Source organism: Oryzias latipes, chromosome 20 (assembly GCF_053564925.1).
Source record: "Oryzias latipes strain Hd-rR chromosome 20, Olatipes_Hd-rR_3.1".
Taxonomy (NCBI): Eukaryota; Metazoa; Chordata; class Actinopteri; order Beloniformes; family Adrianichthyidae; genus Oryzias; species Oryzias latipes.
In genome coordinates this window covers 24,012,209-24,030,665 of record NC_136256.1, presented here as the reverse complement: position 1 = coordinate 24,030,665, position 18,457 = coordinate 24,012,209, and the positions used below count along the sequence as shown (strand labels likewise).

Genomic DNA, 18,457 nt, shown 5'->3' with positions numbered 1-18,457 from the left:
AGTGAGCATCGCTTGCATTGATGTCTGCTGTCACCGTCTGATATCTTGAGGCTAATTAATGGGAGGCTTCGGTGCATGACCAAGTGTTGATTCACATCATTACATCCCATCTAATCACTCTGGCGTCCCCTACGCTTACTCTCACGCGGCTGCATGCACGATAGCTCACATGGAGGAGGCAGCTCAGATTGAATCTGCAGGATTCATCTCCCGAGATCATCCTTAAAGCGTAATTTCATTTAGTGAGTTTAACCAACAAGACGCAAGAGGAACTGATAGAAACTGACAACTCGGTTCGTTTATATTCAAGGCCTTACGTTTGCACGCCGCTTTCTGACCTCCCGAGTCTCGGCATCCTACAGAGGTCCAGCCCAGCCATTGAATTACTGGGCTACTAGGGAGTCTGCGGTGTGGGTTGCCAAGCAACTCAGACAGGAGCCTTGCTAATAGGGGAGGTCTCTGATAAAGTCATTTGTGCTATGAATGTCTGCTTATCTCAGCACTGTCAAAGGAAAAATGTCAGCTTTTAGCCCCCTGAGGAAAAAAAAAATGCACAAAACACTGCAGGTGGTTTACACTATTACCGGCTTTAATCTAAGTAAGAAGTTATTTCACACCAGAAGAGCGACAATATCAGGTTTGAGTCTTAGTTTGTGTGAGATTCTCTATTTAACCTGCTGTTGTCTTTTTTTTCTATTCCTTTTAGATGGAGTATTTGGAAGATGCCAGCAGCTGGCAGGTGCAGACCTGCACACGTACGATATTTCTTCCTCTGCTCTGCAGCGCCTCAGGATCCTCCTACAAAAACTGGCTCAAAGAGGTGCAAACTGCCTGTCTGTCTCTGCCTGGGTTTCTTTCTGTTCTGATCAGCATCAGCTGTGCGCAGGGCTTCCAGCAAATGCCATTGTGTGAAGCAAGCCAAATAAGCCAAGCTGTCTCTTTGGCTGGCACAGCCCACCAGCGCAGAGCTAGAACAGGTCATTTGACTCAGATTGGGCTATTGTTTTGCCATCATCGCCTCACTCCAGCAGTCAGTCTTATTGGCTTAGGCACTAGTTGGGCTTTTAGAGCTAATTTCTTGTTGGAGTAACTGTAATGTGTGCTCTGCGGTCACATTAGACAGTCTCTTTTGCTCAGTGGATGATGATAATATTCCTCTATAACAGAAAGTGACAATTTCAGGGTACTACAATGCATTTACAATAGGAAATAATTATGGGGTTTCATATAAAAGGATTTTATGCCACTACATATTTGTGGTGGTCTCAGATCAGCAGTGAAATTCAGTTTGGTCATTTTTTATACAAGAAATTATTAAACCTTGCACCAAAACATTAAAAAGTTTCTTTTTAGATAGTTTTGGAATTGCCAACAGCAAATAAAGATCACCTCCAGAAAAAGTCATGCACACGGGAGATATGATATATCGGCAAGGCATCGTTATTATTAAATACATTTTTTGCGTAAGAGATTTAAAATACAATAATGTGTCTGATTTAAGGTCGGAAGAAATGTATATTTTGGGCGTTTTTAATGTATAACTGAGCAAAGTAAAAATCTTTCCTCAAATCAAGCAGCTGTAATCCTAATCATCTACCACCAGGGGGCGCAAGACACCTTCAACTTATACTGTGACCACACACATTAAACCTCCAAAAATAATTGACTTAGCAGGCCACTCTGAGTTTAATATCTTTAAACAGGCGTGAACCAGAGCTGAAAATCATTGTGATGTATATATATTTATTTATTTTTTTTATAATCTCACATCACTCGTGAATATTAAAGCAAGCAGGACCACACATTTATCTTGTCCCTTGTGCTATCCTAGGCACTTTAACATTGGGAGTTGGGTCATCTAGACCCACTAGACAGTGCGCTGAACCTTTTTTCTTCAATGATTTGTGATCTTCACTGGTGTCCATGGATTACATGAAATCTTTCCACCTTTGTCATGGTAGGAATAACACGTCAATGTAAGGGTGGTGTCATCTAAGATAGCACAAGGGTTAATGGGCGTTTGGAAGTAAACAAATTAGAATGAAAAGAACAGTCTGTTATGGGAGTTCTCTATAGTTTTTGTCTTTTCACTTTGTTTTATGGGGATGTCACGTGTCTCTGGTTTAGGTCATCTCTATGGACCTGACATCATCACTCTGAACCTTTTCATCCTCTTCCGTCTTGCAGTTTCACATCTGCAGACAGCCTGTAATCTGTGGACAAATCCACAGTGTTCTGTGGAATCTTATTTTTATCAGACTAACAGCTATGAAAGTGTCGTCTAACATGAGGAGCCGTGACTATTTTTTTTCTTTTTCTTTAGCAGAGACCAGATTACAGATTGCATTGTGCTGTAACCTAAATTCAAGAGCGGAATAAAATAGAAGGAGCGACATAAATGAAATCGATTTACAATCTTCTTTATCTTGCATCAGAGCAGGTGGAAATCACACAGACTCTGCTCACCGCACAACACCGCTGTCACTCAGATCGATACAAACTGACTCTTGTACAAAAGGGCTCGACTTGTCTGAATGTGTTCTGCTTAGAGAGAAGCTTATTTGCCGATGCATTTTTAGGATGATACTGTTAAAGAACGAAATGTTTATCCGTGAGAAAAAAAAAAGTTTGATCTCCACCCCATCATGCAAAAGATCAACAATGATAGTTAGGGTTAGTTAGGGTTGGAATCATGTAAATTTATTTAAAAAAATGCAATTTATAAGATATTAAACAAAAAAAAAATCAGTGATGAAAAGAGTATGAGCAGAAATTGGACAGAAAACCTTGATTATTTTCTGCCTTTGTTAGAAAACAGTTAAAATAAAAAAACAAGTTCTTAAACTGTAAATGTGCTGCAACAATAATTAACTTATGAACAGCGATAATGAATTGGTTCCATCAGAGATGGCACTCACTAAGTGGTGATTTGCATGGCATTTCTGGTTTACAAAGAAACTGAAAGAGAACATATTTAAACAAACCATTGGTTTGACTTTTTTTAATTAAAATTTCTGTGGTAAAAATGTGAAAGAAGAATCAAATCTGATGCAATAACTGACCTGTAAAATCAGGTCTTTTGCGTAATATTACACCTTGTGATGACCTTGACGTATTTACTTGATTAAACTCAAAGACTGAGAAACAAGAACACTGAGTCTGTTTTTTAGACTTTTACAGTTGTGCTTTGATGTTAAAGCACCCAATTCCACTCCAAGTGTTAAACTATACACAAAAATTCTCCCTTTCAGGTTTTATAGTGAAATGTTTGTCCTTTAGGGAGTTAAATTACTTTTTTAAAGAAACACCTCAGCTCAGAATACCAGAGTCATTAGCTTGTTTCGACATGAAGCGTTTTCATGTAAACTCTTTCATCAAACTCTTGATTATCTATATGTATTTTGTTGTTGAACCATGTTGCTGTTTTATGTACTCATGAATTAAATTGTGTCACAATGTCTTAATCAAACAATATTTTACAATTGTTTCTTGGTAGAAAATTGTAATTTTAATTATATTTCCTCTTGCATTTAATGATAATTCCCTCCATCTGACAACAAAACCAGTGTTTTTCAATAGGCAGTTTATTTTTATTTTTATTTTGCTAAAGGTTAACTCACTTGGTTTTACTAATTACCAGTTGTCATGATTGTTTTTATGTGCCCAAGGCTTTTTGGTTAGTTTATTTTCATGGCAACAGTTGCTAGGAAGTGGGTGGGGCTAAGCAGAGAGAATTTTGCCTGAAAGTTGCAGAGATGTGGTTAATGAACCGTGTTCACCTACAGTAAACTGCAGTCGATTGTCCGCCTGTCCCTGCCCATGTGGGCCAACAGATGATGGAGAACATCTAAGTATGATGATGCATTGTGACATTTGCATTAGCTCCATTGACAGGAGTTGTCAGTCAGGGAGAATCATTGACCATAAAGTGACTTGATGTTCCACTGGAGTTACTTTATTTATGGTCCTACATTTGCTCGTGCACAAAAGTGCTCACTGTGAAAGACGAACTGACAAACTGTTCCACCCTGTTCTGATTTATCCGTTTATTAGTGAGCAGCGAATTCGCAATAACAAGCATGCATAGAAAAGTGAAGCAGCTGTAACTGGAAGAAAACTTGTTGTTTTTTAAAAATATATATATAATTAGAGAGAAGCTTCTGTTATTTTTTAGGAAGAAAATACTAAAGAACAATATGGAGCTATGATAAATGCAGGAAAATCAACATATTAGGTTTTTATTGATTGTACAATACAGTTGTAAAGCTGCCCTTGTCTCATTTATAGCATTTAAATTAAACTAATGTTAAAATATAATAAAATAACCCTTTTTGAATGGTTAAATAACTTACTGTGTACATTTTGAAATATTTTCTCAGGTAAAATAAATTTAATAAAATTAAATGTTGAGATGTAAGTAAATCTAACAAGCACCAATACACATTTGCGTTTAATCTCTATTCATATTTTGGCCATATCCTGCTTTACAAGTGTACGATTAGTTTAATTTGTGTGTCAAACTCAGAGTGACACATTTCATTTTAACTAATTAGATAGAAGTTGCCGCTGAATTATTCAGGGTTTTTTCCATTAGTGCTTTTAAAACCAGTTGGTGGACAGAAGTAAAGGAAAAGGGGAAAATCTGCATTTCAAAACAACCAGATGAAACAAGAAGACATGTAGACAGGATCTCATCTAATAGGCTTTGAATATTTAGGAGACCCCCCTCCCCGCCTCTCTCTTTCCCACATAAAATATTGGAGGCCTGGAGAAATATCTCGTCTGTTTGAAAGCTATCAGACTAATGGCGAAGGCTTTAATTAACTGAGGCACTTGCTTGAGACAGGATGTTACTTTAAGAGGCAGAAAGTGGCAGGGTTTGATGATGATGCCTGCAGTTTCTCTGGACTTCCAGATGAATCTGCATGATGTTTAACTCCTTAGTGCCAGAATAATCAGTTGAGATGTTGATTGAGAGGAATCCAGCCACAAAGGCCCTGCCTCCTTGACTTTTTGATTTACAGAATGGATCATTTTAACCCTGTAATTTGCGTCGACACACCTTCTCCCTCAAGTGCGCCCATACTCGCAAACCATGGTATGTATGAAAATGAGTGCCTCCCCCAAGAGACGGAGGGGAAAGAGGTGTCACAGTTGATGTAGGCAGCCTCATGCGGTTTATGGTGCCGTCGCACGTTCATTCTGAAACCGTTTAAGCAGCTGCAGTAAACTGCAGGTAGCATATGGATCGTTCAGGGATGACAACAGACCTTCGTTCCTCATCGCCAGTGATGATAGCACAAATGATCATCACCACGGTAACATATAGCCAGTAGCACCCCACACTGGATAAGCCAGGGGTAGTTAACAGTTATTGTTGCATGGATGGATGACTGAGCTGCGTTCCAGAACAGTGAGAGCATACGCTGTCTTTGTGCTCCATTCAGCGCTGCCAAGAATGAATGGAGGCATCTGTAGCTGCTCTGCATTGTTCAGATCCTCATCTGGTGCTTATGAATATCGAGGAGAGATTCTGGTGTCTGTGGAAGGGAAACCGGGCTAATGAAGATATTCTGCTATGTTAATGCCTTTCATGTTTTCTATAATTCCCTCCAAGTCTGCTAGTTTGTTGACATAAACACTCCCATATCATTACAAGTGGCACTTTCAGATGAATCCTGAAAATGTTAAGGGGTGAACATAGTTATTGGCTCTTTCTTTTCTTTTTTAAATACTCCAACCCTTTCGATATGTCTATTATCTGTGGAATGCTTTCTGAACTTCAAATGCCTTTTGAGTCGGTGGGAGTAGGCAAAAATCTTTATCTTTTGTTTCCTTTGCTTGGATGGTTCCATCTGGTCCTGGCATAACTGTACTTTGCCCCCGCCCAGGAGTTATGCACCTCAACTATGTGTTGGCAATTAGCAGAGTTGTTGGCACAGCGTCAGGCCATACTGTGACAGCCTCCCCAGGCGTGTTTACTGACTGCTGTTTGTGTGTGTCTGGGCCTGTCCCTGCTCAATAGGTCTACTGAGTAATTTTAGACCTTCTCTTTCTCAGATAAAGCTTTGTTTGCTACTGCGATGTGTGCTTCTGTCCTCCTGGGTACTAAATAGATTGTTTTGCCATAAAAACATAAATTGTCAACATGGAGTCATCATGGTCTGGGCTTTTTCATTTGTTTTTTTTGTTTTGTTTTGTTTTTTTGCAACCTGTTCCACTGTAGTTGAGGAACTGAATGTAATGCTATGTGCTCAGTATTTTCAGAGTAGCTAAAATTAGGAAGGGTAACATGTTAATGACTCCCTCAAAAAAAAAGTTTACTTTCTACGAAAATATTCTAAAAACTTTGAACTAAATGACAATAGATGGTTTTGAAACATCAGTAAAGGTTGACATTTCCTTTTTCAAAAAATAGCCTTGTTTTTTATTGATTTAAGATACTGGATGCCAATCTAAGTTATTGAAATAAGACCAGAATACACCAAACTTCTTAGAGATGCATTCGTAAAAACAGTATTTAGTTTTTTTAGAAAACCATATATTACAATTCTGCAACTTAAATTTTCCTTGTGCTTGCAGCTCATGCCAGACAATGTGGGGTTAACTTAAGTCAAATTACAAAGGATAATGAGTTGTAAAGAGTGGCTTCTGGATGCCACAGGCGAACTGAACCCATTTGTGAAATTACATCCCTGCTGGATATCTCATGGTTTGTGGTAAAAGATATTTTAGAAAAGCGAAACCATCCACAGGGCAGTCCAAGGCCACAGAGCATGGTCAGCATGATTGCACTGCAGTACCAAAAGCAAGGTTTATTAAGAAATGGCTAGAAAAGTTGATTGTGGAAGACCTTGACAGACATGTGGTGTCTCTGGTGTTTGACCTCCACCTCTGGGGTAAAACAGATTCCAAGATAGTCCTTGTCATCCAACATCGGTGCTCTGCAGAAAAACCCTGAAACTGTTCAAGAAAAGTCTCACCGTCTATAAAGAAACGGTAGAATCTGCTTTAGGATCTGTTCTAAAAAACAATTTTTACTGTTGTAAGCAGTTGCTAAATTTCAAATAGAAACTTTGTTAATTTCTTTTTTATTTTGCTTCCTTTTTCTTTTCATTTTTTAGGTTTGAAATGGGAGGACGATATCACTCAAAAGGTCATCTCTAGGGAGCTTTCCAAATTGAGGAATGTCCCCTTTCACCACCAGAGCAATTCTCCAAGTCTCCTGGACCTTTACAGCAACGGGAAACCGAAGCCCGATCAAACCGAACTTAACAGAAACCTGCAAAAGTACCTCACAGGGTTGGGCTTTCTGCTGCCATTGGACCATCAAATGGTCCAACAGGAGGGATCCAAGGTTCAGGTGAGCTTCGGATGGAGCACAAGCATGGTATGATGTCAAATCAATGTTGCAAAGTAGACCCAAAGAAAAAAAACAGAATAGAGAAGAATGTTCTACAGCAGGCGTGCCGTAACATTTTGCATATAGGGCTAGTATTGGGGAGGTGAAAATATGTCAAGGGCAATGATCTGGCCTGCTTCCTTTGAACCCTTAGACTAACATTAACTGCACTGTTTTCTAAAAAGAAGGAAGAATTTTTTTTTTTTTTTTTTTTTATGGGATACTTTTCTTTTTCCACCAAGAACCGAAATACATCAAAAACATTACTATGAATTTTATATTTGAAGACTAGAAATAATGGAATTTAGCCCATCGCTATCAAGAAATCCTACATACAATGTTTAGAAATACACATATTATTGATTTTATGACAGGAACCTGTAGGCCACATTTAGCCAATGTGCCAGACTTTGGACATGCCGGATGTACAGCATAAATAAAATGAATGAGCAGAATTTGGCATTAAAAGGCTCAAATCAAATCTGTTTTCTGTTTGGCTTGTTCCATTTCTATTTGCCTTGTAGGCAAAAGGGAGAAAAGCATATGATTTTGCTAATTAGTGAAAGGAGCTCTTCCTATTGCTTTTGTGGAAAAAAGTCATTATCTGTCTCTTTGCTTTTATACCCGCTTTGCTTTTGTCTCTTTCTTTCTTTCTGTCTCACTCTCTCCCACAGAGCCGGGACCCTTTTTACACAAAGGTCCTCCATCACCTCTTTACATTATTCAAGGCTCATATTTAGGGGTGGACCCCCCGTTTTTGTGCAAGATGCGCCTTCACCCCTCATAGCCGGGCAGCTTCCTGCTGCCGTGTCATTGCAGTCATAATGCAAAGTTGAAGAGTTCAGGACCTTCCTTATTGATGAAATGGGGTCCTTTGTTGGGTTGGGTGATGGAAGGAGGCAAACATGGTTAGAATGAATAGCGGAGCACCTCTGTCTTGCTGTGCTAATGCCATTATGGCCTCTCAGTGTGCCAGGGACGGAGAGACTGACATTTTCTCTATATACGTTTGAAGGGCAGAAATGGCACCCAGGGAGAGAGTCGGTATTAGTGCTGCAGTGACAAGGATAAAAACTCTATTCAGTGGGTATACTGTACGCTGTGAGCGTGGGCTTTTATTACTCAGATGAGAAGAATGATTCCTCGTCTTCATAGAGAGACGAAAGGGAAAAATCCCACTGTTTCCCGCCTGTATCAACCCCCAAATGAACGGCTGAAAAGCTCCTAAATGCCTTTATGCAGCAGTGCATTTTAATACAAATGTGTTATTCAATGTGTGTGAAACATAGACTACCATCGCAAACTTTGAAATTAGGTGACTCATATACTTTTTTTTCCAGATAAAGACTTGCTGCTCTGATGGGGGGGTTGCTTTTAAAGTTTGTTGTGTTGTGGAAATGCATGAAATTACTCTTTGAGTGACACTATCTCATCTAGGATTTCCATAATGCAATTTCCAAGGGCAGTTGTCTTTGATCTAGAATTCCTATTCATATCCTGTCCTGTCTCATGGAGAGAAGGTTGCCTCTCTCTTCATTCAAAAGCCTGTCACAACAATGGTGACCTGATATGGCCCATTTGATGTTCACATGGAGCAAAAGGCCATTTCATAGCCCGGGCAATTTATCGTGTGAGTGCTGCCACTTCAGCTCTCTAAAACTGTACAACACCAGGCTGATGCGGATGTTCCTGGGATTTTGTTTTTGTAACAAAAACTTTCATAAATGCAGAAAGCAGATTAAACTTAGAAATTGTAACCAAGAGTTTAATTTATCTTATTGGTTATTCTTATCTTACTACTTATAAAAGGATAAATATATATTGGAAATGGTTTAACTGACAGTGATTGACCCGTGTGGAGTTTGTAATTGGTGCAAATTTGGCATTTTGTATGTTACAGGATGAAGACATGATGTCGGATGCTCTGTCTGCTCCCAGTCAGCCAAAACCTAAGCAAGGCTGGAAAGAAACAACCATCTACAGCCTTCAAAAAGGAGCTGGCCAGCCTCCAGTCTCCAAAGTCATAACTAAGAGTGGAGAGGGCAGGCACCCAAAGCTCAGCGCATCCATCCAGGACCCGCACAGGGGCAAGCACCTCTCTAACCATCTGGAGCAGCTTTTTGCTGGGACAGCCGGCACACAGCAGGGCGTCCCTGGAGGTGAGGCTGTGTGGCCCAAAGGGAAGCTCCAGTACCTCAGCTATCTGCGGCCAGCTCAAAGCACAGCGAAGCCACAAACTCAGGCTTTTGACTCCAAAACATCAAAACTTGATCTCGATGGACTGCTTTTCAAGGCTGGTTCTGACCGACTCGCAGTAAAGAAGCCTCTTGATGCCATGGATGGTGAGACTTTCTGTATAGCTTTATAAAAACAAATACAATCCAAACATTTCTATGAATTTAATTTTCTGTTGTTTTTTTTTTTTTTTGTTTAGACCACCTCGTCTCGAATGCAGTTAACCAGCTGGGGAGGCACAGCTTCAACATGGAGGATTTGATAGGAAAAGACCTTCACCGGCTGGCTGAAGTCATCACTGGAGCACTGCAGGAGGTGGATGAGGAGCGGCCGGAGCTTGGGGCTCGGCCAGCACCAGGAGCCAGTACCTCCAGGGGGGAGATGGAGGCTAACCATGAGCCACTGATGTCAAAGCTTCTGAATCAGGACCAGACCCTGAAATCAGAGACGGGGAAGGATCCAAACCAGAAAAACACACTCGGAATAAAACAAGGTTGGTTTTGACATTGGTAGGAATGGGAATAACAGTTGGCGGCCTTCAGAACACTTCTATGCATTTTGTACAAAAAGATGTTGGAGTGATTATAAATTTATAAAGGCTCTGAAGCATGCTTGGCTAACAAATGATCAGACAAAAAGTTGCCAAGAGCATTTTTGTTTCAGACTCAAAAGTGTTTTTTTTTCTTAAACACAAAAGAGGATCTTGTTTTGCATAATCTGCTCACAAACTTGTGTTTGTTTACAGGTCAACAAACAGACGGTTCAGACACTGACAAGTCCACTGACAAGGTGAAAAATATTTCTGCACAAACAGCCAATTGGTTACTGAGGGAGCAAGACACGACAAAACATGCATTTAATTGCAGTTGTGTGGCACTTAAATTATTATTTAAAGCTGTTCTAGTTGATAATTTAAGGTTAAATTACTTAAACTTTGAAATCAATCACAAAAAGATCCATTTTGTTTGAAGAATCATGGATTATCATTAAAGACTTGTATTACGTCTTAAACCAGATTTTTAAATAGTTTCACACAATTTTTTGTGTTCAAACTGAGGAAAAATGGTCTCAACTCTTCTAAGGTATGTTTGTTTTCTTTTTGTTTTCTTGATTCTAAGCAGCACGGACTCTTCTTTTCTAAGCTGCTGGACTACCTGAACATGGAGCCCTTTGGTGATGCTCCAGGGTTCAACAGTGGTCCCTCAGGCCTCGTCCACAAAATGGCTGGACAAGAGAATGTCCAGAGTCGGACGACGCAGGGCCAAGCTCCTGTCCCCAGCCGCTCAGAAGAAAAGACCCTGACTGTCCCTGCCAAAGAAGGGTCCATCCTGCGGTTGATGGGGGGAGCAGAGTTGCCTGATGCACAGGTGGACTCTGAGATGGAGAGTTGGATGCAGGCCGATCAGGCGCCGGTGGAGAGGAAGAAGCCCGTCGAACCACAGAAAGCAGACATGAAGATTAAAACCCAGCTGGTTCATGTGGGGGTGAAGGAGTTTTCCAGCAGAGGGAAGGACAGACACTTTGGCTACATAATTACCGGCTCAGAGTGAGTAATGCACAACCAAATAATGATGATACAGTGAACTGTATAATGTTTTCTGTATCAAATACAGTAACATTCAAAGCATAAAAAAGGATTGAAACAAGATTCTCAAATGATGCGCAACCTTAAAAAAGTTATGAACAATCATTTGTCATTTTCTTTGTTATAAATGACTTTTATTTATTTATTGTTTTAACATCAGAAAAGTAACATTGTTAGTTTTTCAGAATCACTAAAAACTAAAATAAAATTGTCAATATAACAAATTTAATTATTAAAAGTAAAAATTTGAATCAGTTTATAATGTTTTAACTTAAAGAAAGCTTTTATGATGGTAAAACCTTGTTGGCTATCACAGCAAAATAACACTCTTTGAACTACTGTAACTCTAAAAGCGTTGATGCAATTAACATAATTCAAACAGATTCTGCTGTGGAAAAAAAGTGGCTTTGTACTGATATGCAACATTTTATGTTAGGAGAGTGTTGCGCAACAACGCAAAGCCGCTTTTCTCTGCGTCTAGATACATATTCTAAGGCACTGGATACGTTTTAGCTCACCTAAGTGGTTCTAACATGGCGTAAAAAGAAGCTCACTGACAATTTTACAGATCACACATTAAATTTAGGTAAGGGGGCACTAACGGCTGCGGTTTTGGAGTCTGATTAATATAAAAACTAGAGGAAAGTGATTACATTTCCACTGCAGGATCCAACAGCAGTGTGCAGTGTGAACAAACAAGCTTGACTTCTTCAATTAGTAAAACATAAAAAAAACAATAACACCAGCACCATTTTAAAAACAAAGATTAAATATTTTAAAAAATACTGAAAAGGATCTGGCAGGGAACATAGAAAAGCAAGTTTTGTACTTCACAAGGATTAATAATAACAAAGAAATTGCATCTCTGGTGATTTTAAAACAAAAGTCAAGGTAAAAACCAAACACAAGGCATATGAGCGGTACAAATTTTAAATTGTAAATGCAGGATTATTTTGTTTATCTGAATTTCATTTTCAGCAAATTCAAATCTAAGTCTAACATTTTTTGAAGATAATTTGAAAATGTTGATCTTTCTTTTTGCAAAAAAGTGAAATATAACTTAAATGTGTAAGTTCCTAAGAAAAAAGGAAAAAAAAATATATATATATATATATATAAATATGTGTGTGTGTGTGTGTGTGTGTGTGTGTGTGTGTATTGATTTTAAATTGAACAAAAGAAAAAAGCAAAATAATTAGACTAAGCACACCAGAATACTTAACTAAATAAAAGGAATGAAATCAAATTCATAATCAATTTAATAGAGCAGTTAAAAGTGATTGTTAATTAAGTTTTTGCTGAAATAAAGTAAAATAAACAAAACTTTGTTTTCTTCAATGTGGGCAGGAATAAGTGTGAGCTTGATGTAAGATTTATTTTTTACTCAGTTTATTCAGTTTACTTTGTTTTTTGTCTTTATAACTATTTAAAAAATAGGTCCCTCTCCCATTATTAATGTTTTTTTTAAGTATAGTGTGGTGTAGTTAATGGCAGCGTTATGTAACTGTTCAGGCCAGACGTCTGTATGGCCTGTTTCCATATTCATTGCATACCTTGAAACTAAGCACATGCCAGCTTTGCTCATTTACTTGAAATTGCCTTTAAAAGGCTTGCTTTCTGTCAAAGCCACCTACATGTTCCGGTCTTTATGGATAGGACGCTGGTGCGGGTTGAGGCCTTGCGTGCGTGTGCTGCGCACCTCATTATAATAGCAGCATTGTAATAGCAGATGATAAATTCTTCAGTGTGTGGGTATTACAGCTTTAATGATGATACTTTGTGAGAAAGCGTTGAGTCCTCTGCCTCCCCTCTCTTACCTCCTGCTCGCCTGAGCAAAGATAAATTCCTATCAACTGCATGTTCGCCCCTGGCTCTTTCTTAAATCCCTTTATGGCCTTATCAGGTCTAGTGTCGGTGGGTTGTCCTTCACCTGTACAAAACACGTAACCTCATAAAGGTCTGATACGGGTACAGGTGTCACCCGAATATTAGATTATCGCTCCTTATAGAGCGGTATGCACAGGCAGAAAGAAATGGGTCACTTTTCCAACTGAAATGTCTTCACCTCATCTTCCCCGTCTGTCCTAGTGGACACCTTCAGCCGGCCTGCAGCTTGTCTCTGCATTTGCAGCAGACCTCATGATTGCACAGTTGTTATCCCCAGCTGCTTCACCCCCTGCAGTGAAGCTACACAAACCTGCTTATCTGACAGCTCCTGACATTGTGGTGGTGGTATTGTGGGGGAGGCTGAGAAGTGGGGTGGGGGGTGGAGTGTGCATGGTGAAAAGGGGGGTGGAGGGGTATGGATCGAGGAGAAGGAGACAGAGAGAAACCCAAGGGAAAAGGGTTAGCATCAACAAGCAAGTCACTCCTGGAGCTCTCGAGTTGCTAGAATTACCGCAGAGGGATGCAGTCGTGTCTGGAATTGCTTCGGTGAAGCTTTAACTTTCAAAACCTCTCTAAAAGTAGCGAGAGAGAAAAAGAAACCTCCCACTCTCAAAGGTGGAGTGAATCAGCCACTCACGCACAGTACACTTTTTCTCATGGAAAACCGCTTTAATGTGGTGTTGCATTCAGGCTCAACAAAATATTTCCTCACGGTTCTGACTGGTGCACTTGTAAAGAAACCAGCTTTTTTTTTTTTTAAATGTAAGAGTGCTGAGCGCGACAAGATGAAACACAGTTGTTTTTACTTATTTGTTTTACATTTTTCAAAGTAAAACCCAAACTTGGTGATGTCACGTCGATGTGATTTCCAGGTTAAGCTGTCAGCAAAAACGCGGCTTTTCGAGTGCGCTGGCGTGGATTGCTTTCTCATTTCTTACGTTCAATCTGCTGGCCGGCAGATTGCCTTTGTTTGGTCTATTTCCTTGGCGATTTACTCTCTGAGTGAGAAAGCAGCCGCAGACTGAGCTGAGATGAGGCATGGCTTTATCAGACCACCATTACACTTCACCCCCATTCCATTTGCACCTTATTATGCTCATCGCACGGTGAGGGCGCGTGCGTGTCTGTGTGTTTGTGTACTTGGCGGTATCATGTTTTGCTTTGAGGCTTTGTGCGCGTGAAAAAGAGACGGTCGAAGCAGAAGAAGAAAAAGAAAGATGAGAGAATGAAAGGGAAAGAAAGGAGCGTCCATATGATGCAGCCATTACACCTCATGCAGGTTCCATTTGCACCTTATTGTTTGTCTCATTGCTGGAAAAAAAGCAGGTGATTTACCAAGCCTGGAGAGGCAGCTGATCCCTTTTCCCTTGGCACAGTGGCTTTGTGTGTTTGTTTGGGTTTGAGTGGCTGTGTTCAATGTGCAAATTCGTCCGGTACATCTACTCAGACAACCGTAGCTTTTGCTTGTGTGCAATGACCCATTTGCAGCAATTTACTGTGGCAGCACTTCCCTTAAAAAAAGTTGCATTTTCCTTATTTTGCGTGTACAGAACACAGCCAGAGGCCTCAAAATCTCACTCCTACCTCTGCTATGTTTGTTTTCCCCAGTTCCCTCACCAACGACCAGGGTTTGGACCTGATGGAGCAGCTAACCCAGAGACTGAGCCTCCATGCTTCAGATCTCACACAGCTCTCGTACGTGAAGACAAAAACATCCCACCTACTTTGCAGATATGAGTAAATAAAAGTATAAATGACTGCATTTTTAAAGACCAATTCTTTGGATTTTTGGTGTTCCTGTGGCATACTTCTGATGTTGGAACAGGGGGCGGAGCTCAGAGTGGCTAAAGGGGGATGCTGTCCCCCAAGTAAAAAGCTTCACTCTCCCACTTCCTCCCCGAATCTTTGAGTCAATATTTGAACAATTATTGACAGAGATCATCAATACAAACTTCTTTAAGCATGGGTAATGGTATCTCAGCAAAAAAAAAACCTCAGTTTTAATATTATTCACAATTACAATTAAGTAACTGTTTGAAGGACGTTTTTTTGACAACTTCATTTGCAATGGCCGTCCACTCAACTGTCCTCATTTCTCACCCTTCCAAAGTCTTCTGTCCCCCTCCCGTCCCCCACCACCATAAAAAAGGTCAGAGCTGCGACACAGTGATGAGGACATAAATTAAGAAAAGTCATCTCATTTCTGAGAACTTCTTTATTTACATCATTGTTAATCAGGAGTAGACAAAAGAATGCCATTTGAAAAAGAGCGTATTTGTGTCGTAGAAAATATGCTGGGTGGGTCGGGGGGGGGGTTGCTCCTCACCATTTGTAGCGCCCACAGCTCAGAGGTGATTTTCTAATGAATACTGCGGCGCTGCAGAAACTATGTCCAAGAAAATTACACTTTTTTTTTTTTTTTTTTGAGAAAAACAGCATAATTTTAATTAAAAGACCTCTGGGAGCGCTTTGAAAATAGATCAAAAGATGAATGGCGTGGGTCTTTGAAGTATCTGAAACTGTGAAATGCTTTTGCCCCTGCAAGGATTACCCCTGCAAAAACTCTACAGGAGCCAGTTGTTGTTTTTCTGACCTTTTAACGTGTTTGCCTTCATGCAGTGAGAATAATCAGACTTAATTACACCCAGACACATACTGAGGCCTGTTCTGTATTCAGATCTGTTTCTTAACGCTGTTGTTGCAAGAGTTCTTGTCAAAAGATGGAGCACTTCATCTATGAAAAGGATTCTTGGAAGCAAAAACAGAGAAGTGGATGCGGAGCTAGAATCAGAGCAAATGTCCAGCAGGAGGTGGTTAATATATTAATAAGCAGGCGAACTGTCCTTGAACTCAGGCTGTTTGGTGCTTGTACCGTGTTCCTGCTGTACATTTGGTGTCAGACCATGTATGAGGCGGAGGAGATGTGTTCGTCTAAGATCTGACAAGCCTTTTGAAACGCTCCTTAAGGAGAAGGGAAGTCAGGGTGGTTTCATAACACCCCCAGCATACGAATACCAAAAGCACACACTGCAGTGTGTCGCTGTACTCGGCTCATTTCACAGGTGGTGTAGTAGTTTACTACACGGTGACCTCCACATTCATGTTCCCACCCAGGCATCCTGATGTGCACATTTAATTATGATGAGCACTAATTGAGTAAATTTGGTTGTTACACCCGTCACTCACTCTCAGCTCCTGATGCATGTTAATGCCAACCATCATTCATACAGAAAGTGGTGAAAGGTCACTTTTATCTGCATAGTTTCCACATTTAAGCTTTTATTTTGGTCACAACATGGTGCTGAATATCAAATTTGAAAGGACTCGCGTAAATCATGGAATACTACTTTAATTTGCATTTGGAAAGATTGAATTTACTGTCAAATAATAAGTAATTTTGCTTGGATCTGAAATAAGATCTAGTGAAGAGTAGACCTTGTGCTTTTATGTTTATTTTGTTTGAGCAAATGTCAAAATCGCACACAGATGCCTTAAAGACCCACTCCGATCATCTTTTGATCTATTTTCAAAGCCTTCCCAGTGGGCTTTAAACCGTTACTATGCCTTTTTTTTTTACCCTAAATTCAAAAACTTGTGTTGTTTTCTAGGTCATAGTTTCTGCAGAGCGGCAGTAGTTCATCAGAAATTCGCCTCTGAGTTGTGGGCAGAACTGTTGGTGTGGAGCAACCCCGCCCCCCTTCCCCTCCCCCTTCCGGAGAGCTCTCTATCTACACACTGTCCCCCTAGCTCACAGCAGCTCACACCCCTACGTAACAACTAGAATCTTTTTCTAATAGGATTTTTTTCGTCTGCTCTTGATTCGTGAAAAATTGAACAAATTAATACTGGGAAAGGCAGCTTAAGCTTAAATTGTCTTTATATATGTCCTCCATCATGCTAAAAGAACATGTTAAAAACCTCAGAAATACAAGTGGGTCCTTAATTGGGTCTCCTTCAAGGATTTCATAATGTCCTTGTACCTTGCTTTTACGCTATCCTAATTAGAAAATTTGGAAAAAACTGTAGTCTTTGTCTGGTTTGGTTACCTCCATTATTTTTATATAATCAAGATAATGGAAACACCTTTATGTAGGAGTAAAAATATGGCCGGGCTCTTTGTGAGCCTCGACAGGTGAGTGCTTGAAAGCCTTTTTCTGAATATGAGTTGGTTGGAGAATGAGAGCTGGGTCAGAGCACGCCGCTCTACTATGGGAGGCTTGCTTTTTCCGCCGCTCCAATGAGCCCAGATAGAAACCGGGGAGAAGAGGCCTCAAATGTGAGCAGGCGGAGAGGACTTGAGAGGAAGACGTTGCAGGGTTTGTTTCTTAATGCTGTTAAGATTATCCAGACCCCAAACACTATTGCGATCGAGCTTGCTGGTGTGGTAATCAGCACAAAAACAGTCCCTTTGAAATTCTGGTCCAAGACAATGATGAGTGGAGGAATATGTATACATGTTTTAGATGACGTAAGTGTTTTACTCATCAACAACACTAGGGGGAGTGGGAAACACACTTACAAGTACATCTTGACACACTGTGTGCAACAGGACACACACACTACCCAGCTAAAACCCCGCCAAATAGTCTGCACACACATTCTCCTTATGACCCGAAAATGAGGTCTGAGCTCACACGTCCGGTAACTCAGAAGACAGTGTGGAGTCCTCCTGATAACTTATCTATCTCAACTTCATCATCCCACTGTGGCGGTGTTCCTCCTTCAGTGTATTTGAATTGCATTTGGGTGGCTTGTGAAAAAAGAAAAAAAAAATCACGTCAGTTCAATTTGAGATGCATTGAGATATCAGGCTGTGCCCCGTCGGCCAGATAAAGAGAAGGTGGGGGTAAAGATTGTGGAAACATTGACATTTTCAAGAGCAAACAGAGCCCAGGCGAAGCAACTAGAGAAGGGCACATTTCTGTCTGAACTGTGTGTGCTTGCATGCACATCAGCATGTGTATGATCATGCTCACAAATGCATGGGTGCATGGCTGCGTCCGTCCGTCGAGGGCTATTGGCTCTTGTATTGCTTCTGGCTCGGCAGCTGCTGCCGTGTCTAAAGCAGGGTAGCGGATGGTGACCAGACTGGGTGACCACACAGCATAAGACCCCAACAATACATCATGATCTCATTCTCACAACACTGTCATGTTCTTAATTTTAAAAGTCCCACTTTTGATCATCTGTTGATCTATTTTGTAAGTGTTTCCAGTGATTTTTTTTTTTAATCATCAGTATGCCATTATGCCAAAATAAAAAAAAACTGTTTCGTTTTCTAGGACGTAGATTCTGGAGAACGGTTCATTAAAAATTTGTCTCCGAGTAGTGGGCGGGGCTCCTGGCAC

At 40.3% G+C, this 18,457-nt stretch overlaps 1 protein-coding gene across 2 annotated transcripts in view; it reads left to right on the top strand.

Annotated features, from left to right (window-relative positions):
* Positions 1 to 18,457, top strand: part of ptprn2 (protein tyrosine phosphatase receptor type N2) — a 122,983-nt gene that overhangs the window by 19,622 nt on the left and 84,904 nt on the right. The window contains exons 3-9 of one of the 2 annotated variants that reach the window (XM_020712453.3): positions 707 to 820; positions 7,125 to 7,363; positions 9,303 to 9,744; positions 9,837 to 10,130; positions 10,383 to 10,426; positions 10,759 to 11,183; positions 14,718 to 14,804. In XM_020712453.3, coding sequence (XP_020568112.1) covers positions 707 to 820; positions 7,125 to 7,363; positions 9,303 to 9,744; positions 9,837 to 10,130; positions 10,383 to 10,426; positions 10,759 to 11,183; positions 14,718 to 14,804 — 1,645 coding nt within the window. The remainder of the gene's footprint in view (positions 1 to 706; positions 821 to 7,124; positions 7,364 to 9,302; positions 9,745 to 9,836; positions 10,131 to 10,382; positions 10,427 to 10,758; positions 11,184 to 14,717; positions 14,805 to 18,457) is intronic. The other variant, XM_078938187.1, reaches the window with a different exon arrangement.